The 26,042-nt window shown below is 33.5% G+C and overlaps 1 protein-coding gene and 2 pseudogenes across 1 annotated transcript; all 3 read right to left on the minus strand.

Annotated features, from left to right (window-relative positions):
* Window positions 1-47: 47 nt before the first annotated feature.
* On the minus strand, window positions 48-4,118 carry LOC114716479 (probable plastidic glucose transporter 3; annotated as a pseudogene).
* Window positions 4,119-8,728: 4,610 nt separating this feature from the next.
* LOC114716478 (golgin candidate 5-like) lies at window positions 8,729-18,091 on the minus strand (annotated as a pseudogene).
* Window positions 18,092-19,998: 1,907 nt separating this feature from the next.
* Window positions 19,999-22,453, minus strand: LOC114716482 (pentatricopeptide repeat-containing protein At4g21065-like). Its single transcript, XM_028901482.1, has one exon. The coding sequence runs from the start codon at window positions 22,445-22,447 to the stop codon at window positions 20,519-20,521; it is 1,929 nt and encodes a 642-aa protein (XP_028757315.1). The 5' UTR covers window positions 22,448-22,453; the 3' UTR covers window positions 19,999-20,518.
* Between the last annotated feature and the right edge of the window lie 3,589 nt (window positions 22,454-26,042).

The following is a 26,042-nucleotide window of genomic DNA, read 5'->3' on the forward strand; positions in this document are numbered from 1 at the left end:
AAAAACAATCATGCATGGTAAAATCAAATAAGCCAAATACAACTTTTTTAATTTCTCACCATGCCCATGAAACTCCCCAGGAGAAGCACTTTCCTTCCTAGTTTATCCATCAAAATCATTGCAAGAATTGACCCTGAAGGGACGACATGGTTGAGAGAAAATACGCACCGTACAATGAAAACAGCAAAAATACTACGGTGTAAAGCCAATGCATACCCACTAGATTGCAAATTCCTACACAAGTGTTTGCAAGATCTGATGGCACACCAAAACTTTTGAAGATAGTTGAAGAGAAATAAAAAACAGCATTAATGCCAGATAGCTGCTGTAAAGCAAAAAGTGTACATCCAATGAACATCACTGCAAAATGTTTTCGAGGTTAAGCAATCATTTTGAAGAAACAAATATATATTATTGTACAAAAACAATTGTACATAGACTTTGACGACACCTTTGAAATGACGACTGTAGAGTGATTCTGAAAGTTTGATTGTATCATACTCATCACCTCTGTCATTTGACAATTCAGCTATTGCAGGTTTCACATGTATCCGCCCAAGAGTTTCTCAAATTCAGCTTCAGCTTCAGTACGTCTTCCTCTCTGATAAAACCCAAAGAATTATAAGTGCCTCTCTGCACAAGTAGGCTTGATCAATCCAAAATGAAAAAGAAGAAAAAGTCAAGAAGGCTGAGATTGCCTCGATTTTCTTAGTATAAATAAATTGCTCAATGTACAATAATAGATTGGAACGAACATAAAGAAAAGTCTTTCTTTTTCTACCTTTACGATGAAAAAGTCAAGAAACTAAATAACTCGCATCAGTCACAAAGAGACAATGGAAGGTAAAACGGACATGGTTGTTTGATCACAAGTCAGCCAGTAATAGTTCCTTCCGACTAATATCTCTGTAAGTATGATCAGGAACCAAATATTTCCATTAATTCATTCTACTCAATAAGCCATACCTCAATCAAAGGAGTGAAAGATAGTCAAATGCGGCACAAAAAAGTGACCGGATCAGTTTATTTGAAATTCAGTTTATTATTGATTGACATAGGAAACTGTATAACCTTGAAAAGCCAATGCGGACTCTCTGCACAGAATTCCATGGCAAAGGCAAGTATTGCTGCAGGAATGCCAGATATCCAAAAACAAATCCTCCACCTGAGAAAATTGTTCCATTTGAGATGCTACTTTTAAAAAATAGAGCTGAAAATATTTAATAAAAAATATTGAAATCTGGAATTGATATATAACTCTAGAGACAAATAACTCCATGAACTTCTCTATAGAAGTCCATTTAAACGTTTCATACCAACCCACTATCTCCTTGGCAGGGAATCCAACAAGTAATGCACCCATAATTCCAAGACATGTTGCAATCTGAGTCAAACTCCCAAAAGTACCCCTTACAGTTGGAGGTGAAACCTACAAATGAAAACGGGTACTTGTAAGTATTCAGGAAAAATAAAATGACCACTTGCTATTGAAAATAATGTGATCCGTAATGTAGAAAATAATATGGTGTCTCATTTACCTCAGTCACGTAAAGAGCTGCAACAGGAGGGCCAAGTCCCATCCCCGTACCGACAAATAACCTTCCGAGAAGCATACCCCACAGGCTTTTTGTTGTTGCACTACAAGATTTATGATCAGTAAGTTTGTAGCTTTATCTGCTGTTATATTTTGCAAACTAAAGCATGAGATACAGCCAAAAAAAAAAAAAAGAAAAAAAAAAAGAAAATTGGTGAAGAGCAGTTCCGTGTCGCTTCAGATTATTATTAGTTATAAAACTATCTTTCTCAGTTTCTTCTATTTTTCCCTATTCAGATATGAGGTCCTGTTTGAAATAATGAGGCTAAGGCTTAGTGGTATTGGGTGTTTTCGCAGTGTTATGGTGCTTCTGGCTATAGAAGAATACCCAAGATTTGAAGGGAACCTATTCATCTGATTGATTGTTTGCAGGATAGGATGGATTTTGGCTTCCCTCCTGTATTCACCTTATGGACTCTTTTTAGGAATTCCTCTTTAGATTTCCAGGGAGATTAATGAGCTTTCTTGTATGTCTGACTTTTCTGGTTTTGCTGAGCTTTGTGCTCTACTTGTGTTTGTATGGAAGTCCCTCCTGTTCTGTACTTTTCCATCTTAATATAATTTCTTCTTATCTATCAAGGAGAGAAAACTGAGAAACTCAGCTTAAACACAGATTCAAAGGATTAATAAATGAGTAGGGTTAAATTGAGGGATGAGTAACACAAAAGATAATTGCTTTCACTAACTTCTAGCTGAAAAGTAGCAAGAATGATAAAATTTGTCCGCATTTTCCGAGAACTGCAGGAGATCCAATTATTAAAAGTTAAAGCCATTAGAACACAATAACGTTCTGCTATGTCATGTGCCATAAGGGAAAAAACAAAAACAAGAAGGAAATTAACCTTTCACCCCACAGAGCAACTAAGCCACATATTATTCTGTTTCATAAGTCACTTGTAGAAAAAAATCTGTTCCTAAATATAAGTTACTTGTAGGGTAACTAATAAACTTTTTCTAATTTACCCTTATTGATTTAATAATGCATGGAGAGATAAAGTAAATATATGAGAGAAAATATAAAACATATTTTCAATACCCTTTATCTAATAAGGGAAAATGTAGAAAAAAATTATCAATTTAATGTATTTCTTAGTTTGCGAGTTTGTGGCACAAGTGACTTATAAATAAAAATAGAATGATACTATATTAGCTTGGGTATAAATTGTCAGTAAACAACAGAGCTTTTATACTTTCTTTGTAAACAATAAATTTGTCTGATAACAAAAGATTGGATAGAGCTACAAATAAAAAAATAAATTATACAGTAAATACCTCATTGATGCCCCAATGATCATAGGCAGAGCACACAGCTGGAAAGCCCTCCTGCGTCCAACGCCATCTGCAATCCACCCACTGAAGAGGGACCCAGCAAAAGCCCCTCCTAAACATGTACTTACGACAAGACCTTCATCAACACAATATGCAAAAGAAGTACATTTTTTCGGATAAGCATAACATGATAAACAAATATCTAATCTCAACCAGATAACTACCTTCAGCAATGGTATTCCCACTAAAGCCGAGGTCTAATGAAATGCTTTCCAAGGTTTCATTGACTACTCTGCATCAGCAATGGTTATAAGAAAATAGATCGTTTTTACAAAGCAGAATTCACACACATAAGAAAAATGAAGGAGGGTCACGGTTCAAAGTACATACCCAAGGTGGTAGCCGAATAAGAAAGAAGAAATCGAAGCCACTAATACATGCCGCAAAGATTTCCGCCAAGAAGGTTTACCATTCAGTAAGCGTACTAAGCCATGAAGAATGAAATTCTTCTTGTCAGCAACATCAATATATAACAATTTTCTCTTCCCTTAAAGTAAATTACATTGGGGAAGCAAATTGTAGGTGAGATAGGAGCTCACTGTTCATTTACTTGTTAAACAGTTTTTCCTAAATATATAAGCCAGGTCATGCATTCTAATGCATGTATGTATGCATGCACTTTCTTTTCTCACTTCTTATCAAACCAAATATCACAATTAAGGAATTAGTTTTAAGATTGTATACTCCATTTTTATGTGTATTCAGAAATTAGTATTTAATCGCATATGTACCGGAAAAAGGAAGTTATATTTGTTAATCTGCATGGTATTCATGAAAATACACTGTCATGCAAACAGAAACATATGATTCAATCAAAAGTTTTGCCGGACTGCTAGACTAAGCAGTCTAAGATTCATTTTAAAGAAATGGTCGACTTTTCCATTTCCCCACAAGAGCTTACTTCAAGATGCTATATTCATTTCCATTGTTATATTGGATATTATTGACAACTCTTGAAAGTAATCATAATGCAATAATACACATTTTAGGACCATTTTTTCATTTCAAAAGAAACGTGAATCTACTTACCCCAAACTTTGGAAAAACAAGAAATATAGTATATATCTTTTCAAAAAAGTAGCAATGACCGGACGGTTTTAGTAAGTGGCAAACTGGATAATATCATACCCGAAGTTTCTCCTTTATCGTACGCAGTTATGTGTTCCCTGGATGACACTCGCTGCCTTCCCCGCATGGCGAAGTGATATGTATATATACCTTTCAAAACTTATATAACGAAGTACCTTCTCGAGTGCTTTAACACCTGAACAAACAGCAACCAAAGAACTCATCAGTTAGCACACAATCAACAAGATCGAATTCAAGAGCGTTGTTAAGAAATTTCTCGGATCTTACACTTCGAGAATTTCATTTTGCTAACATGTAAAAAAATAAGAACACTAACAGAATAGTTCTCCCAGATTGTTATCTCCAACAACGGGTAATCTGAAATCTGACCATTTTTATCGAAACCAACTACAGCCATACAAAACATGAAAACTAGAAACCTTCTCTTTACACGCTACAATCACAAAACTGGAGATCATATACGGGCAAAAAATAAAGACCTAGTCATGTACATTGATGCATCCATTTACTTGCAGAGAAGAGAAAGTGAGATATCTCAAGGATATTGCGTACCTTGTTATCTGGTAAATACTTTTAAGTTTCAAATATAGAGAACAATGGAAACTGTTGCCGTTGAAATAAAAGAGGGGGGGTGTGAAGACAAAAGATGAAGAAGAGCGGTGGTGGCGGCTAAAATGGGCCGAGGAGGTGGCGGCGTAGAGGTGAGTGTCAGCCTTCAACTGAAAAGTGTGAGGAAGAAGAAAGAGAACCGTTTCGATCGAAGGTGGATGCTAAAATGCGCAGGATGAGGATGAGAAAGAGCAAGATGGGAAGATTGATTCAAGGAGAGGCAAGGCAAGGGAGCCACGAGACTCATACTAACCATAATTGGCCGTTAAACAAAGCTCAGAGCTCTCCCAGGCTAACACCTGTTCATTTACGTTCACGTAAGAAGAAGTGAGCAACAATCCGCTGCACCCTTTTCACTCCCACCTTTGCACCTGTCACCCGATGCCACGGCAGTGAATGACATATCCACGTGTCAGTTGATGATGCATTATCGGCACGGGGATAATAGCGTAAATGACAATTACGCCCCTTACGCCCGGTGATGCATAAATCGCTAAGATTTTAAACTCATAAAAAAATTAAAATTTGATGAATGAAATATTCTTACAAAGCTCAATTATCTTAATATAAATTTTAGTTTTCAATTTAATTTAAACTACAATCTATATTTTATATTAAGGACATGAGGTGGTACTAAAATTTATTTTTCAGATCTAATGTTAACTTGATTTTCAACTTGTCATGTTCAAGTTATAATTCAATTTTATATGTATATATAAAAATGGTTTTTGGATAGTTTTCAATTTTTAAGTAGTTATAACTTTATTTCTAAGACTTATAGCTATAGATTACTATTTGCAGAGTAAAATTTTTTCCGTACAAGCTATATTTTTATTTTGTACATATATGCATAAGCATCTCAAAGCTTATACGCTGTTTTATAAAAATTAATATATACATATTTTTGGGGTGAAAGCATATAAACTCTTATCAAGAGTTTACGGCTAAATTTGCTTTGAGTTGAGTCTATCCTATTTAGTAAATAGGTTAGGTTCAATGTAAGCTTGTTGCCAAGCCTATTCTAACGTACATGTTCAATTTTACCATGATGTTCCAGAAATAACCTGTAAATAAGTAAATAAAAGTCGAAATGACTGGCTTGTGAAATTAAGGCCTGAGATGGACGTCATGTAATGTATACAGTTTACCTTAGTGAACAACAAAAGCTTATTCTCATTAAATTATGGCTTCAAAGCAACTTTAGTACTTGGTTTTTAGAGTGCAATATAGCATCCCTTCTTTTTTTTTTTCTTTTTTCCCCCTTTTTCTCGAGGACCGCAAAAAGTGTCGCTTTTTTGTCAAAATATCTTGTTATAATTTTAAATTAAAGGCTTGAGATGATGAAATGTAGTTTTTCGAAAAGCCAAATCACAATTAGAATGAGTCTTTCGACAGACGCGGTCTCTTTAGCTGATTGGCTTTGCTATGCAGCATTTGGTGCTTTATGGCTGAAAATTCTACTATATATACTACCTCCAATCCTTAATATAAGATATTATTTGATTTTTATTTTGGTCTTAAATATAAGATCTCAATCATTTTGTCTCTTATATTTATGTATTTTTTCTAAAGTAATCCTTCTAACAATGATAGTTCTAGCTAATACACTTGATTAGTAAGGATATTTTAGGAAAGATAATACCTATTTATTACAAATAACTAACTTAACTTCTTTTTTTAATTTTCTCAAATTAATTAACTAATTCTTATAATATAATTCGTCGAAGTAGTACTATTTATCAATACACGCTTAGAACATGTTTTATTTCAGGACTCGGGTATATCCAATTCACCATATACGCTCATTTATTATTTTCTAACTACTAAAATGAGGCTTGCTACAATTTTGCGGTTGACCTCAAACACAAATATAATATTACCATATCCACTAGTGATATATTACCTCCTCTTATTAATATAAGAACTAATTTAACTTAATTTAGTTTCAATATATATTTTAATTTATTTTGTCTCTCATATTTATTCTTTTTTTTAAAAGTAGTCCTTTCAGTAGTTACAATGTTAAATATTTATCAAATAATACTTGATTAGCAAAGGTATTTTAGGTAAGACTACTTATTTATTACAAATATTAATATAACTAATTTTTTTAATATACTTCAATTAGTTAACTAATTTTTATATTAAGAACCGGAAGTAGTATTATAATCACATATTTATATAAGTTTAAAATGTCTATATAACATTAAATTGACTTTTGGAAAAAATCCAGGCCTTCTATATTCTGGTCCTTGTTTTCAATCCCACAATCACACGTGTATTTTTTTAATTCATGATTTACATTCTAACTAACCTTTGTTATTTTAATTTTTATTTCTTATAAAAATTTAAATCCACTTCTATTAATTTAAATTTTTTTTGTGAGACTCATATTAATTTAAGTGGAAGCAAGAAGTTTAATTAAGTATATAGGGCTATGTATCTGAGTTATCTTGCGTTAATATATGTCACTTTCATTCAATTCGTACGAAGAAATATAATCATTACAAATTTCTATAAAATTGGTCATCTTTTTATAAGTTCAAACTCTCGACTTTATTGGCAGACATGATTACATGAATGCTACATATGGTAAATTATCCTTATTAGTGCTAAAAATAAATTATACTACTTCCGGTTTTAATTATAAGAGTTAGTAGAATAATTTAAAAAGATTAAAAAAGTAAGTTGAATTAATTATTTGTCTTAAATAGGTGTTATCTTTCCTAAAATATCCTTACTAATCAATGTATTATCTAAAACTATTATTGTTAGAACAACTACTTTAGAAAGAAATGTATAAATATGAGAGACAAAGTGTGATTATAATCTTATACTCCTCCGGTCCTTATTATAAGACCAATTTGAATTTTTATTTGGTCCTAATTATAAAGACCCAATCCATTTTCTCTCTTATATTTATGTATTTTTTTTAAGATAATCCTTCTAATAATGATAGTTTTAGCCAATATACTTAATTAGCAAGGATATTTTTAGGAAGCAACACTTATTTCTTATAAATAACCAACTTAACTTACTTCCTTAATCTCCTCAAATAAGTCAATTGGGTTTTATAATTAGAATCGAGAGTATTTAGGATTAAAATAAAAATCAAATAAATTTTATATTAAAGAGTAGAAGAGTAGTATATTCTCTTTTCTTCGCACAGCAGTCGTTCTCTGCTTCAAGGATGGGCTTAAATGTTTAATGGTGTGTCCTCATGTTTTTCTCGACCAGCGTGCTGGTTCATGATGGTGTCCATATAATAAATAAAAATTAAACACTGATGGCATGAAGAAAAGCAATTGCTACGACACTTGGGTCGAGTTTAGCATCCTTCGAAAATAATTTTAAAAAGTATTTTTTTTATGTAAAAAGACAAAACTCCTCTCACGTAAAAACTGAAGTATACATTTAGTTATTTAACTTAAAATTTGTTAATATAATGTGATGGATGATATATGAGACGAGACACTTCTTTTTTCTTTTTTATAAAAAATAATTTACAGGCATTTAGACATTTATATGTTTTTTTTTCTATATTTACTTTCAACTATTAATTACGTCTTTCTTATCATTTTTTTCTACACATTCTCTGATGTATCTTTTTACACTCATTCTCTCTCCCCACCCACATTTTTCATAAATAAAAGTATTTTAAAAAATAATTTGCATTTTTTTGCATATTTATTTTTTTCACTAATTTTAAACCAACTTTTTAATTAATATGATTTGATTAATCATCTCTTATCATAAGAAACGAAATGAGTATTGATAAAACATTCTTAAATACTAACACATAAAGTTTAATATTTATAAATCTAGATAAAATAAAAAGAACACATATTCATGTGTGATTAAAGACTTGACAAATAGACTAAGAATTTGACCTAAATTTTCTCTTTTTAATAAATTGACTCCTCAATCGTCTACATTCGCTCAAAAGTAATGGTAAACTATTAAAGGATTTGACGAACAAAATTAATCAAAATATTAATCAAACTATGTAGATGCCTTTCAATTGCATGTAAGAATAATGAATTGAACAACTCCTTATGCATCTTACAATGCATATTATGAGTATGAAAAATAAAATAAAACCCTCAATTCAAAAGTGATTAACTATGACAGCTTTGAATGACTTATAAAGAGATTTGACTATACAGCATTCATCCATGGTACATTTAGTAGGGGTGGTTACGTATATCTGCTAACATGACAAGAACAACAAAAAAAACATCTCCCACCCGACGCTTCCACCCCGTGACCTAAGGCATTAAACTCAAATACCAAAACTAATCTTATTGACACCAAACAAAACTCAAGACACGAAAATTCCAAATAACTTTCCTCCCCCCCCCCCCCTGTTTATCCAAATTAAGCTACATCCGCTGACGAGTTCATCGTTTGGATCTGTAATCAAATGTATGGACGTTAAATTCCAACAAGGTCAATAAGGAAGAAGGGAAAAAAAATACAGAAAATAGTGTGAGACAGGTAACAGGGATATCAAAGAGAAAAATGCTATTAAACAAAACAAAATACCTTGTTCACAAGCAAGTTAACTTGTTCCCTGTACATTTCCTTCAAGTCCACGATATCCGCACGAAGTTCCTCCAGCTAGGCACATTCAACTACTTTTAGATATACAGCACCATTTTTTTATGCTTTTATGTCATTAAATGAAAGCCGTACAGGGAGTACCCCCGACTCAAGCATCATTTTCTAGTATAATTTGCCCCTTGTCACATATAGGAACAGGAATGATTGCATTGCGTGCATTGATATAAATTTAAATATGCGCACTGTTATGGAAAAATATATCATTATGGCTACAGTGATCTTATGTATTATGCCCTGAGCTATCCAACCATACTTAAAGCTGAATATCAGTACCATCTAAAAGGGAAGCACACAGGGACGGAGCTGCGCTTTAAGGAATAGGGGCTCGCGTAAGGGGTTCCTTCCTACACGAAGATTATAGGGGATTTCTTTCAGGCTATTATTCTGTTTGGTTTTCTTGGAGAAAGAAGAGAGTAATATGGTCGTGCCATGCTGGTTTGGGCTGCTATGTATTGCAACAGATTTGCAACAGGGTTTTACTCATGTTGTACGGAAAAGGCAACCCGGTAAAATCTAAACAACAAAGTGTGCCTTAGAAAGTACCTCCTCGTCACGTTCACCCATTAACTCCAAAGCAGCAGAGTGCCTCTTCCGCAGTGCTTCCAGCTCTGCTCGTAAACCAGGCAATGTGGCAGCTTCTCCTCGCAGCTTTTCACACTGCAGTGAGTGTAAGCAAGTCATGCTGGCAAGCAATTGCATCAGAGTATCAGTAAAATTAAAACTAACTCAAGACTGAAACCCACCTGTTCTGTCATCTTGACCAACTCCTCAGCAAGAGAATCACGTATAGATTCCATTGATGCCTGAAATTATTAGTTAAAATTAAGATTCATCGAGATTGTCATCTTGTCTCGTGAAATAAATTGTACAAATCATATATAATGACAGGTAATGGTTAGCTAGTTTAGCCCATTCTTATCTCTAGGTTACTGTACATATTATATATAATGACAGGTTTAAGTACAAGTTACATGTATTTCAACATCCTCGACCACGATGTGGACATTTTCTAGACTAAAGCCCCATGCGTGGCATAAACTATATGGCTTATAGCCTTTTTTTTTTTTTTTTTTTAATCTTTGGTTTACAAAAGTTTACATAAGTTGAGCTCTAAGAGCCATTAAGACCAAGGCAAGTCCGACAGCTCATGAAGTATATAGAAGTACATCAACAGATTACCCACCAATACAGTCCTTCCGTTAGTTATAACCAAATTTTTACCAACTAGACTGACATTTATTGGGGGCTTATAGTCTCTTTTGAATCAAATCAAATATATATTAATCTAAGGAAGTAGGACAGCAAATCATACCAAACGTGACATATATGATGCAAGTTCACCCTCCTTCTGACGCAATGCAGCTTCAAAAGAATTAGTTGTCATGCTCTTCATATAGTAAGGACTCAAATTATGATCTCCAGGGTTTCTTCTCTCAGAGAAACTATCAGATGAGTCCAGGGATGCTTGCAGAAAGTAGCTTTCTTCCATGCTCCCAAAAGAGCTAGCATTAGAGACTTTCCGAGACAGGTTGCCTGCATGATTAAGTATTTTATAGTAAAAATAACGTACATGTAATGTGAAATGAATCAGAATATCATACCATTTTCAACGGCATAATTTTTCTTCATAGTAGAAGTTTGATCAGATGATGGAGTAGAATTAACAAGGGCACTGCTCTCCAAATCTGCTCGAGCAGCCTTTTCTCTTTCTATCTCCTGGTGAAGATGAAGAATTTAATTCAATAAACTTGTGCAATATGCACAATTTGATCTAGCTCTTGAATCCTTAAACTGAACACATTCTAGTAGGGTTGCAATCCTGATTACTAAGATTGAGTGACCAGGTGATCAGAAATCAACCATTTGTTATGGAATAATTCCATCACCCAAGCAATTAGAAGGATGTAAGGAAAAAAAATTAATGGCCAAGTTGAGTTTCATGTAACACAAATGACAACAACTACAAATCCATGAGATAAGCTTCACCTTTTGTAGAAGTTCCCGATGCATCAATGACTCCTGTAACTCTTGCTTGTGCTTCTGCCGCTGTTCCCTAATTTCTTCCTCAAGGTGTCTTACACGACCTTCTTGACGATCAGCTTCCTCCTTTGCTGCGAGGTATTCCTGCCTGTTTTCAGCTGCTCTTTGTCTCTCCTTCTCGAGGGACCTACTTACCTGAACTTGTTCTGCCCGAAGGCATGAAATCTGTAATTCATCACTGGTGTAAATATTATGCATTTAAAATAATTAAAAAAAAAATCATGGACACGAGTTTACTCAAGAAATAACAGAACCTGAGCCTCAAGGACATTAATTCGAGACAAGGTTTGAGATAAGCGTTCATTCATAGATCGTTCTCTTTCCTCTGCAGCAGCAGCTTTAGCCTCTGCTTCCTGCAAAATCAATGAGATAATGATATATATGTACATAATATTATCAAGAAGGAAAAGTTTCAGAAGCTAAAGTCAGGAAATATTCTAGGGACCTGAACTCGAGAATTAAGGGTTCTCTCAACAGTAGCCCAAGCTTCTGCTTTTCTGGCGTTTGTTTCCTGTTATCAAGATGCTATTCGATATCAACATCTTGTAGCTGAACTCAATAACCGACTGGAATAGAACTTCTGTAAATAATGATACCAATTAAATCCAAGAAAAGAATGTTCACCTGTATGGCTTCAATTTGCCGTAAAAGTGGCCTCGTTGATTCTGGCACTTGAGCAACCAGTTCCTCACATCGTCTTTCACTTGCCTAGGTATAGCATTAACCAAATTACATAGACTACAGAAGAAGCATAATTTGTTTTCCAGCTTAAAAATCATATCACAAGTTTAAAATGATGACCAATCAAAGGATATGCAGAAAATAAGGGAGCACACCTGATAACGCTTTTGAAGATCCTCAATGTCCCTTCGCAGCATGTCTTCTTTAAACACTGCCTGAATATGGAAAATGAAACATTAGAGTCAAGATCATCGCAAAGTCAATGTAGCATAAAGAATGATAGAAAATATCACAGCAACCTGCTGTTCTTTTCGACTTAATGTTTGCCTCAATTCTTCAAGCGCCTGGACCAGCAAAGATTCACGTTCCTCAGCCTCTCTTAGACGAGTCTCCGACTCAATTCTTGCTTCATTGTTGACACGTGCTTCCGCTAAAGCTTCAGCCTCCTTAGCAGCAGCCAAAGCACTGGTGTAATAATCTTTCTGAGCTGCAAGTTCTGCTTGGTGTTTCTCTATTGTTTCTTGCAACAAACTCTCTGTAGCCGTCTTGTCCCTCTTGATACTTTCTACTTTATTCTCCTCCACCTTAGATACATGCCATTAATTAAGCACAACAGCAAAAATTAAGTTTACTAATGAATATGTGGGTTATGAAAAACTGCTAACTCCAGATAGAGGAATATGGTGTTGTCAATGAAGGAGGCATCACATTAAGAGAACAAATGCAACCATTAATGATGGGAGAAATTTACTTATTTTCATTCACGATATAAAGATACAAAGTGATGAAAAAGCTGTAACAAGTGAATCAAACTCAAACAGCAAAGTCAAAAGTTGAAGAAGTGTTGTGCCATCGATGCTGGATGGAATTTCCGATTTCTCATTTTCCCTTGTGGGGGAAATAACAGTATTTTATTTGTTCAGAATATTCACCAGCTAATAATATTTCAACAAGGCTTTTGGTTGAAACTTTACCTGAAGTTTAGTAGTCAAACCTTTCTTCTCCTCCTCAAGCTCTCTGATCTAGCTTTCATCAATAAAGTAGGTGAAGGATTTATTATGATATGTAGTCATTGAAAAAGAATGAAGTTTAAGGAAAGTTGCAATAAGCGGTCTGTATACCTGAGCCCTTAGTTTCCTGATTGCAGATTCCTGAGCAGCCTGCTTCTTAGAAAGCTCTTCCCCTGAGATATGAGAAAAATGAAAAGCAGAGTCTCTTTATACTCCACTAAATAAAATGTTCATTGCCTTGATGGATAAAGTTTTAACTTAAAAGTTCCAAAAAGAAATGTCCTTTGGAGGACGGTATACATTTTACAGACATGACGGATGACGTAACAGTTAGCACACAATCTTCTTATGATGCAATGTAAGCCTTCCCAAGCCTACCTCAAGATAATGTTTAAAGGATGGAATGTAAACCAAAAATAAAATGCTAACATAAAATTTGGTGATGATCATGCACAAAAGTTTCCACCAAAAGCATGCTTGTGCCTTGTAGGACAATTAACTCCCCGCAATTCCATCAGAAGTTTTAAATATATCAATGCTAATAAACTCATTCATTTGTCCTATTAGCTTAAGCATTTAGGATGAAATGGTCCCCAACAATGACGTAATATCAAAGCCTCAATGACAAAGTGGTCAGAACACCTTGGAGCAGATATTTTCCAATCCCAAGCAAGGTAACTGTTATAATTCTTGCCATTCATTAAAGTCATTGGAATATTGTCTCTATAAAAGCTTCATACAGATATTTGCAACATAATAAATGTCCTAGATCTATCTTCAACGGATACTAATTGTTGCCCTACAGCATTGTCAATTACCCAATCCGACTAAGTTTCAAACACAAGTGCCCTAATCACCACTTTAATGCTGTAAACACAAGTACCCTAATCACCACTTTAATGCTATAGATTTTTTTCACTCTAAACAATGTTCATATACTGAATAGTCCTTCCAGACGCACAAACCTTCTAAGCATTTCAATGACAAAATCAGATCTGTATGCATTAAAGTCTAGATGATATCATGGTACAGTTTTTTTCCCCATCATTTTTCAAAAATAGACCATGTAGATATTATTTTCTCAATTATTTAGTACTAGCCTGAGACTTATCTACCTTCAGCCATAACTTGATTAATTATTTCATCCTTTCCTTTAAGAGAGCAGCTGCATCGCTTTTTTTACTTTGCTCTCGACGAAGAGTATCCCTTTCCTTAGTGAGGGCATATACCTGCAATTAATCACATGAAATGAATAAAAACCAGAACAGTTGTCGCTGAAAGCCTGAAATAGGTTATATCACAACCTAAAACACATGCTTAGCCCTGTTATCTACTTCAATAAATATTATCCTTCAAAAAAATTTGACAAAATGTTAACATGAATTTCCCATGCTTTTACTGAAACTCAAGTGCCTTCACTTGTTTTCCATCAAAACCAGACGCTTGACATTTGTGCTGATCTTGCAAGAATTCGTCCGAGACACCTATGTTGTACTATAAAGTACACCCAAAAAAATTTGACAAGCAAGGCTAATAGTGAAAGATTTTCAAAAATTGACCCCTATAGAGTTGCCAACAAAATATAATTTTAAAAGGAAAATTCAGAGAAACATTTTTTTCTAGAGCATAATGTGAAAAATTCACCTGCAAGCAGCTGCATATGTTGTGAATTTCTATTGTAAAGAAGTTAGCAGAAGATCATGGTTAGAATGTAATTCCTGAAGCCTATATACATCCCCTTTTCAACTTTGCCAGATAAGCACAAAGAAAAGAATCCCGCGGAGTTATACCTTTCTCTCAAGGGTTGCAACCCTTTGATGGTATTCTTCTCTAAGAGTTTCAATTTCAGCCTCATTGGAGTTTCTCTGTTCCACCATTATTAGACAACAAATATGAATATCTTGAAGGAAGTAAGAAGCAGGATGAGCAAGAAACATACAGTATAATAGGAAAAAAAGTGTGCCATACATAGAGAAACACAAGGATTTTCTCAGAAAGCCACAGAGGAATATTGAAATTGGCCAAAAGAGAAAAATGCAGCGAGCAAAGAACAAACTCAACAAAAATTGTAGTTGTATGATAAATTTTTAGAGTGCAGAATAAATTGTCTGTGATTAATGTACACGACATTTGAACAGTAGAACTGACCAAGAGAATCGGGAAAATAAACCCAAAAGGAGCTAAAATTCCGAACTATCAATATGTGACATATCAATACATTATCTTACTTTAAAACCTAAAAATCCAGCGCAATTAGCCATCTAATCACTTTATTGTTTCCATTTTGCCAAATTGTCTCAGGGAAAAAAAGTCGAATGGCACACCATAAGCATCTGATGTCACATCACAGCTGTGGAAAAAAAAATAGTTTAATAGAAAACGGGAAATGCATGGATTACATAAAATGACATGGCAAATTGAGAATTATAATGAAAAAGAAAGAAAGCAAACAAGTAAATTGAAACTTGACACCGATTGCATTGCACTACAAAGACACATTATACCTTCAATTCCTCAATCACTGATTTTAACTGTTCATTTTCATTCATCAATTTTGCAATCTCATCAGCTTTAGCCTGCAGAGAGAATTAACAAAATTTTCAATTTTGCAAAAATGAAAGAATATCACAAAAATGAAAGAACGGATAGCCCCATTACACCAAGTGTGCACGCTCATATATAAACTAAAGACAAGAAAAAGGATTGTAAAAGCTCCATTCTAGTGATAGGCTAACTCCTTCATCTTTGACAAGTGGAAGTCAGATTTTAGCAGGTTATAAGTGAAGAATAAGGCAGGCAACAATATTTAGAGGGACTCCAATGGAAGCTTAATTAATTCAACAACTATGAAAAGCATAAGTTTAAATTAAAACACGTTGAATATCATTAATTCAACCTCAATATGCACCAGAGAAAAATAAAATGCACAGACTACAGAATGATTCCAGAAGCAAATAATTTATCGTAGTGCATTTATCAATCAGTCCAGAAATAGAACTAGAAGACATCAATAGCGAAGGGGCATTAACTTGACTGTCTAAACACGACATATCATTCTAATTAATTTTTCATGTAAAAACAGTTTGGCATGCCATGTCCTCAACTAAGGAGAAAAGGACATCTAAATAAGACTCTTCCATGACAAGTGCTACCTAGAGACCAAGTGATTGTGATTGTCCTGCTTAAACAATTACAAGACCTGAGTCCTACATTGTCATGCAGTCGTGGCACTTGGAACATAAAATAAAATAGGCTTCACCAAGTCCATTTTTTTGCTATTACCATAATTACATGCATCACAAAAAATACCTGAGCTTGTCTTGCGGCACCTTGTAGGGCAGTTTCCATCATTTTCATCTCCTTCTTCACACTCTCTAGTTCAAGCACAGAATCTGAGTCTACTGTTACAGAACTCGAACGCTGCTCTTTCATGTCAGATTCAGCATGATTGGATAAGTATTCACCTTCATTTTGATTAGCAGCTGATTCATTTTCATGTAAAACTAAAGCAGGTGCCACCTCAGATGATGATGGAATAGAACTGGGTTGACCAACACTATTTATTTCCTCAGATGCCACAGAAGATAACACAGAAGGCATGGTGTCACCTCCTTTCTTGGTGTCACTGGATGCCTCAGGCTGAACAAGAGAAACTCCTTCCATGCCCTCATTTGCCTCAAATCTCTCTTCTTCACTCCTCGGCTCCTTGATTTTCTCTCGAAAATTCTCCCTCACTTCAATAAGGCCATCTGACTCACCAGGCTCAAAAGTATCACCTGCAGCTTGATCCTCCTGAAAAGTAACAGGCGTGTGTGTCTCTGGACTTGTAGGAGTTTTCACCTCAGCATTCTCACTCTCTTGGGGTTCATTAATAGAAACTGAACTCTCAACATTCTGAACAACGGATTCAGAAAGCTCAACAGGCACTACTGGTAAGGGAAGTTCTGACTTTCCTTGCTCTGAATTCAATGTGACAGCTCCATCTGTTGACTCTTCATGGTCACCGCGTTCCTCTACCTCATGCACTTTACTTTCTTCCCTAGCAGTACTTTCTTCAGTTTCAGTTTGGATGGCCTGACCAGTTTCAATCTGGACTGCCTCAGTTTCACGGCTTTCTATTCCATCAGCTACAGGTAGATGTTCTGGAGATTCAGTTTGTTCCAATGATTTCTCAGTTCCAGATTCCTGTTCAGAAGATTTATGTTCTCCAGGCGTTTCTTCAGTATCCTCCTCATTTTTATTCCCCATAAATGACATAACAGGATTAAATAGCGTTTTCCTGTCTGCCACTAAAGGCCATGAACCTGCGGCTGGAAGACATAACGCATAGCTTTGTTACTACGAGACCGTTATGGACACCATTTAAAAATACCCTAGCTGTATCAAATACCACCCAGCTTGTACTTGTTAACAAGCTTAGCCATAATCTCAATCACAATATCACAAATTCAAATAATAGACAATTCCGTATGAAAAATAATCAAGAGTGATGAGAACTTGAACAATATGTTTACCTTCATTGCTGGATTCAGACTTCTCTTCGAAACCAAGAGCATTATCGAAATTCTTCTCAATATTCTTTACACTCTCCTGAAGCTTATTCACCGCACCCGCCAAATCAGGAAAGTTCCCCCACGTATTTTTGCCACTAAACCACGCCATTTTCAAACTACAAGCTGTAAAAAAGACAACACATAATGTAACCCCATGATTGCTTTTGATCTGTTATATTGCTCGTAATTTGTGCAAGGAAATGCACAATGGAAGAATCATAAATCTGCCATCCGTCAAGACTGAAAACAGAGATCGAGGAATCAAATTCCTGAATGAAAACAACTGGCGACGAATGCAAACCTTGTAGGCCTGTAATGAAGTGACAGTGTTGGATCCAGGAATCAAATTATGGCTTCAACTGATTGAGCTCATATAATGCACTTCACAAGTTTCGTTCACAATAGAAGAAAGAAGATAAGTTTGCGGAGAAATTGCTCTCAAATCGCAGTATAATTCGATAATGGAGTGAAGTTGTGAAGAAGATGACAGTAGCTTCGGGTTCAGAGGGGTCGTTTTGGCGGGTCGGGGTTGCGGATTTGCGGGTTGACTGGATGAACTCTGCAAAATTTACATGCGCCAAATTGCATAACGCGGATGTATAAATGTAATGGTTCGCCTTTCGCCCGTGAAGCCATGAGCATGATTTCACAATCGAACACAACGCATCGTTTTAGTGTTGTCATTTTATAAATGATGATGATGATGGCCGTATTTTATTTTAGTGTTGTCATTTTATTTTCATTAAAAAAATCTATTATAATTGAATAAGTAAATTTAGTTTGTAAAATGACTAAAATGGATGTTACTTTCATTAATGAAAAATGATTAAAAAAAATAAATTTACAAAATATGATAATTTTAAATTATTTTAATAGGAGGAAAGTTAAATTTAATGAATCAAATATATTTAAAAAAATTAGAAATATTATAAGAAATTATTTATGTAAATACTTAAAAAAACCTTTTTATTAATAAAAGAAAATATAAAAAATCCGGAGAAGCAAAAGCAACCGAACAGTAACAAAGAAACAAAGAAGAACAAAATAGAAACAAAACTGTTAGGAAAATAAAAAATACAGAGGGAAAAAAAAATAGTTTCACATATATTGGTCCAGCATCACAGTAATAAGCACAATTTGAAAGGTAAAAATAGGTGGAGGCAGCTTGTGCCAACAGTAGGAAATTAAGGGCTGTTTGTTTTTGTTATTTGTTTTTAAATTCTCAAAACAATTTTATAAATTGTTTTTAAGAACAAGTTTTGAAAACAAAAAACAAAAAAATTTGTTTGGAAAATAATTTTTAAAAAATCACACTTGAAAAAAAATAAAAAATTAAACTTTTACAAGTGATAGTTATCACCGGTAGTAATAAGTAATAGGTAATAAAAAAGAAAAAGATTTTTCCAATTTTTCGAAATAAAAAAATAAAAAACACAAAAACAAAAAATATATAAAAATTGTTTTTGTTTTTCAGTTTTTAAAAATATATTATTGTTTTTTTATTTTTTAAAACAATCAATTAAAAACAAATTACCAAACAAAGTTTTTTGTTTTTCTGTTTTTAAAGATAAAAAAATTATTTTCAAAACAAAAAACTAAATAAGCCCTAAATTACTTTTGGCCCAAAAGTCATATGGGCCAAAAGTGGAACCAAACTCAATACAAATTGTCCAATCCTGGTTTTGATTCAAAAACAACTTATAAGTTATTTTAAACGTGAATCCAGACTCTAAATGTATTTAGAGAGTGTTTGGATATTTCTGAAAATGCTTTTTAGAAATTTTTTTTTACGAATCATAATAAATTCCTTCACATAGTTACTCCGTATACCATAAAATCACTTCTAAATCAATAGTTTGATTTCTATTCAAATACCCTCTTAGATCATGTATATATTCCATATTCTTGTATTAGTATGGAATTTTACCAAAAAAGCTGAATCCAAACATAATTTAACAGTAATTACGTTTCATGAGCACACGCAGGAAATGATCTATTATTGGCAATCTATCATGCTCATGGCATCGCATTTCCTCTAACTGCCTTAACCTTCGAAGCCCATGGTGGAGCCTCCCCTTCAGATGCCAAGCAGCATTAAGGAAATTAACTTGGACATCGCTAAATTTTAATTAGAAATATTACTTTCAGTTTTTAATATAAGATTCATTTTACCGGAAGCAGCAGTTGAGTTTCAGTCGAAAATCTAGAAAGATCCTTAATTACAAAGTGTTATTTTCCCAAACTCATTTTTCATGATTAACTCAAGGAATTATTGGAGATTTAAGATACCATTCCCCAGTGGCCAGTAGCAACATGCTTGCCGATATCAATCACATTACATTTGATATATTAACTTATTTTTTAATTGAATCTACCTTTCAATTTTGCCAGTTTAAAAATTCATATTGAATCGAACCAACCCAAGAATGATGTGGCGAAAATAAACGGGAAAAAACGAGCAAGAACTTCATAGATTAAAAAAAAATTTATTCATGAAATTTGCCATCAAACTAACAAAAAGACATTTATATATTTATCCTAATTAATTTTTAAGAAATAAGTAAATAATACCAGCAATATAAAAAAAGCAGATATAAATATTAAAACCAACCTGAAATGCTTGAAAGTAAAATACTTCGGACTTGTTAGTAGCCTTACCATGGAATTTCTTGGCGAAGGCAACAATGGACTCTGAGAGATCTTCATGATAAATACGTTATGCAGCTCAAAATTCTTCTGGGATTCAAAGTTCAAGTTCTAAACCGTTTGAAATCAGGATGCCTGTTTGTGTCTTCCATACTCCTTATGATCATTTTGCATTTTGCTGCAAAAATTTCTCTGCTAGATGCTTCCCATCGATGATGAAGCCTGTGATTGACCCATGAAGCAATAGGCCCGACAACAGCATAGACAAGAGGAGTTGCAAAGGCAGAGCCTAGGTCGAGTTTTGTGCATGCCACTTCTTCCCAACATGACTCAGATTTCTTCCATCACCAATAATCACCACACGAACAAACTCCGTCTTTAAAATGATGATACCGATTAACATCTCTCACAGAGATTTCCCTCTCTGTGATTTTTGATATGAACTTGATAGCAACATGGCAGTCCTCACAAATCTTAAGATTTTTCGTTATCAAGATCCTCGCTCCTGGCGGTGTGCTTATGAGTCCAAATGCAATAGCTAGCCTTTCACTGTGACTGCACACCATGTGAGTTTTCTCATCTTCCTCAACATCATGGAAGACAGATCCTGTATCTGGCACATACCCAGATTCTCTCATCAGTCCTTCCAGTCTCTTCAGCTCTGCATATATTGCTCCTGAATTTGGGTGTGAAACATCCCCAGAAAGAAATGAATGGACTTGGTTTTTCACTTCAATCCAGCTACAAGCTGTGCTTTTCTTTATTCTTTTATCAATCATTAAATTTCTTAATCTTGCAACTCCTTCCCACTTACCTGATTGAGCATACATGTTTGATAAAATCACATAGTGTCCAGCATCTTCAGGTTCTAGCTCGATTAACTTCTCCAATGCTAGCTCTGCCAACTCCACATTCTTATGGATCTTGCATGAGTTCAGCAGAGCACCCCACACACCAGAGTCGGGCATTACCTTCATCTGAGTTATGAGGTCATAAGCCTCGTCCAGTTGACCACAGCGACCAAGAAGATCAACCATACATGTGTAATGTTGGACCGTGGGATTGATACAGTAATCTCTCACCATCATGTTGAAGAAGGCTCGCCCTTTATCAAGCAAGCCGCCACGGCTGCAAGCTGCAAGAACACCAACAAAGGTTATGTGATCTGGGTGAGCCTCTTCCCTCATTTTCTCAAATAAGTCCAAAGCTTCAATTGCATGGCCATGCATGGCATAACCAGCAATAATGGCATTCCAAGACACAACCCTTTTCTCCCTTAGACGCTTGAACAAATTATGAGCAACATTTACAGAACCACATTTTGCGTACATATCTAGTAAAGCAGTTTTGACCCTGTCATTGGAATGAAACCCATGTCTCCAACTAAATCCATGGATTTCCCTTCCATGAGGAAGACAAGCAATGTCAGCAGACGATGAAATCACGGTCACGAGAGTTGCCTCAGTAGGTTTCACAACTCTTGCCGCCATTTCACTGCACAGGGAGAGTGATTCATCAGGGTGTCCATTTTGAGCGTAAGCAGCCAGCATGGAATTCCATAACACAGCATCTCTAACAACAATTTTATCAAACACTTGACGTGCATCCCCCACACAGCCACATTTCGCATACATGTCAATAAGAGCAGCACCAACAAACACATCTGTCTCCCACCCAGTTCGTAACACACATTCATGAATATTCCTTCCATCTCCAATCGCAGAAAGTGCAGAGCATGCCTTTAAAACAAACGGGAAAGTAAAATTATCTGGCTTTAGCCCATGATCAAGAATCCGGTAAAAAAGCCAAATGGCAACTTCGTAGGGCCCATTCCATGCATAGCCCCGAATCAGAATATTCCACAGAAATAAATTACCCTTGGGAATTCTATCAAACAGGTTATGGGCATAGCGTAGAGAGTTGCAAACAGAGTACAGATTAACCAATTTAGTGGCCAAATCTTGATCATAACCAATGCCCCATTGGAACAATCGGGCATGAATCTGTATCCCGGGTCGGATCACCTTGCCAGCTATACAAGATTGGAGGAGGGACGCGTAATAGGAAGATGGTGATTGTAGTGGATAAGAAAAATCGACTTGGAGTTTTTGAGTAGAGGGTGCCAGTAGAGGCTTGGGGTAACTGGGGAATGAGTGATACGATGACTCTCTAAAGAAACATGGAGAAGCAAGGAAGAGGCTGAGCAAAGACGAGAACGAAGACAGGGAAGTAGAGATTCTGTCAATCTTATTATGGATCGAGTAGAAAGTCATTTGATTTCTCAAAGAACTGCCAAAGATTGAGGTTATAATGAAGCTTTGATCATAGCTTCCTTATAACCTCAATCTGGGCCTGCATTCGGTGCTCATCACTTGATGAGCACTGCTCATCAAGTGATGAGAAATCTGGACCGTTCAGATCTAATCTGAACGGTCCAGATTTAATATTTTTAAATAATTATTTTAAAATAAAAAAAATTATTTTTAAAAGTATGATAATTAAGAGATTATCTTTATTTTTTATTCTATACCTATTAAAATAATTATTTTTAAAAATAAAAGTAAAAATAAAATAAAATCTGGACCGTCCAGATCCTGATGAGCACCCAATGCAAATCCCTGCTACCTAGGGGTAAGAGACTTCGGGGTGTTTTAGATAACAAACAAAATCATAGTTTTGGATCCAACTATCTAAACATGTTAATTTTTTACAAAATCGGTTTTTTGATTAAAAACTATGGTTTGGAAAAAAAAAATAGCCAAACACCATGAGTTTTTGCAAAATCACTTTTGAATTGAAATCCATGGATTGGGATATAAAATCATGATTTTTCATAAAGTAATTTTTTTTCGCTTTTGAAGGTATAAAACCACAGTTTGAGATATAAAAAATAGATAAATATAAGAGATAAAGTAGATTGAGATCTTATATTTAAAATCAAATTGAATAACTAATTAGCTTTTATATTAAGGATGAGAGGTAATATTAATTAATTATATTTTTTATATATAATTTATTATTTAAAAATTTATTATTGCAAACAAAAATATAAATTAAAATCTTTTTTCTATAATTATTATATTAACTTATGTATTTTTTAATAATTTGTACATAAAAAAAGTGATTATGATAACAACCACTCAAATATCTTCACTTTATCAAAATCATTTTTTTCATAACATCTATTCTTCCAAAACATATTTTTCATAAACTATTCTTTAAACCATGGTTTGGTTTCATCCAAACACCCCCAAATCGTTGTCGCTACCGTGGATTCCTAATCAACGTAACAATAACCAAACTTAGCTTAATAATAAGAAGGTGTTTGGAGAATAGATTTTGTGAATAGATTTTGAGAATAACTTTTAAAAGAATAGATTTTGTGAAAAAAGTGATTTTGATAAAGTGAAAATGTTTGAGTGGTTGTTATCATAATCATCTTTTTCATGTATAAATTACTAAAAAGGACATAAGTTAATATGACAATTATAGAAAAAAATAGATTTTAATATATATTTTTGTTTGAAATAATAAATTGTATGTAAAAAAATATAACTAATTAATATTACCTCTCATACTTAATATAAAAACTAACCGGATATTCAATTTGACTATGAATATAAAATTCTAATCTACTTTATCTTTTATATTTATCTATTTTTTTAATCCCAAACCATGGTTTTATACCTTCAAAAGCAAAAAAAAAATTTACTTTATGAAAAATCATGGTTTTATATCTCAAACCATGGTTTTATTTAAAAAAATTTATCTATTATTCCAAATGGAAAATAAAATATAATAGATTCTCGAATTTCATTTAATATTAATAATCTCACAAAATTTAATGTTTACAAATTTAATTTATAAATGACACAAATTGAGTTATATATAGAAGTTTAATTTGTAAACAATAATTTATACTTGAGTTATATATAGAAGTTTAATTTGTAAACAATAATTTATAGTTTTGACTTATAAATGATGTCACCCTAGACATCAATATTTTGACTTGTAAATATTAAATCTCTTGATCTATTAATATTAATGAAATTTAAAGGAATTATTTATATTCAATATTTTATTTAAAATCTATGGATAATTGTGCTGTAATTTCTTTTTTTGGGCAATGCACTTGAGATGTTTGATCCGAGATTCTATCATTTCGGAATTAATTTCAATATTCATCACAGTAATGAGTATTATGAGCATTATGATACTTATAGTTGCCGTGAGATCTACACTATTTAAATATAATTTTAATTTTCTAGATTTAAAATTTTTCTACCAAAGATTCAAAATTTTCACCTAGTTACTTTTAAATAAAAATTATATTTTAAAAAAATAATGGTTAAGAGATTATTTTTATTTTACATTTTGTACACATTAAATAATTTGTTTCAAAAAAATGAAAAGAGAAAAAATAAATCTGGATCATTTAAATTAAACTAAATCCGTACAATTTCACCAAGTAAAAGGAACAAAAGCAATAAAATATTAAGAGCTGTCTGGATCAGTGATAAAAAAAATAGTTTACGTTCAATTTGACCTTTTAAAAGTTATATTAAATAATATAATTTATATTTAGATTGATTTTTATAAAATAAGTTTGTAAAAGTAAAAATTATTTGGATTATACAAAAATAATGGTGTTTGGCTACGTTTTTTTTTTTTCCAAACCATGGTTTTCAATCAAAAAATAATTTTACAAAAAATTGACATGTTTAGACAGTTTTGCCTTTTAAACCATGATTTTGCTTGTTACCCAAACACCTCCTAAATATCAAATAATTGTGTAAAAACTAATGTATCATCTTTTTCCTCTTTTTCAGGGAATGGACGAGTTAACGTCATTAATTTCAATGAATCGATACATACTAAATGTGTTGAAAGTCGTATAATCACAAGCTATTAAGAAAGAGCCTAGGTGGCAAAAACTTCAAGGCCATCGACGTAGTTTTTAGACTTCTGGCACTAAAGAGATTGGATTTGGTCTTTGTTTGTTAAGCAAGTCTTGGAATTATTATCCAGGTTCAACTCATGTTTTTTTTTTAAAATTATTTAACTAGGTGAGATTTGCGCTTGGTTCGCTCACTTTATGATCTGATTGATCCACTGTCAGATCAAGTACTTTTGGTGCTTGAATTATATTATTTGGTTTGTAAACTTTCTTAATTTTGACTGATCTGAATATACAATAATTTCCTTTAATTGTTTTTCAAAATAGGTCTTTAACTATTAAAAACAAAAAACATGATAGATGCAAAATGTCCTTGCTCAATTTGCAATATAGCACAGTGATAAATTTTGAAAGATTATATGTAAATACTAAACAAGTATAGCTATAAATCTTATAAATGAACTGAAACCTAGAGAAAAACAATTTTCATATATCAAAAACCTAGTTATAAGATAAACAAGAAGTTGTCCCATTACCAGCATACCCACCATGTTTTGATGAAATCGTGTGTGTGTGCCGACTTTGTATAAAACCCAAAAAAAAAAGAAGAGTACAACACTAAATTTCATAAGATTAGTCGTAAATTAAATAAACTTCATATTTGCTAAATGGATTTTGATATGATTGATAACTCATCGTTCAAATTTTATAATTCAATCGTTTAGTTTTTACATATCATGTTTCAGTATTTATAATTGGGAGACGTTATATATTGGCAGGATATTTTTGTCGACCTTTTTTTTTTCACATTTTCGTTTGAAAACCTTATCACTCATGTATATCGTTTTGTAAAAATTCCTAGAGGAACTACCAGGAAAAGAAACAGGGATACATGTGTGTTTTCCAGTCTCAAACTAGCTAGCCAGCAACTAATTTTTAATTTTCTGAAGTCCTTTAACTTCATCAATAAA

Source organism: Neltuma alba, unplaced genomic scaffold (genome assembly GCF_004799145.2).
Source record: "Neltuma alba isolate B1F8T4 unplaced genomic scaffold, ASM479914v2 tig00011669_pilon, whole genome shotgun sequence".
Taxonomy (NCBI): Eukaryota; Viridiplantae; Streptophyta; class Magnoliopsida; order Fabales; family Fabaceae; genus Neltuma; species Neltuma alba.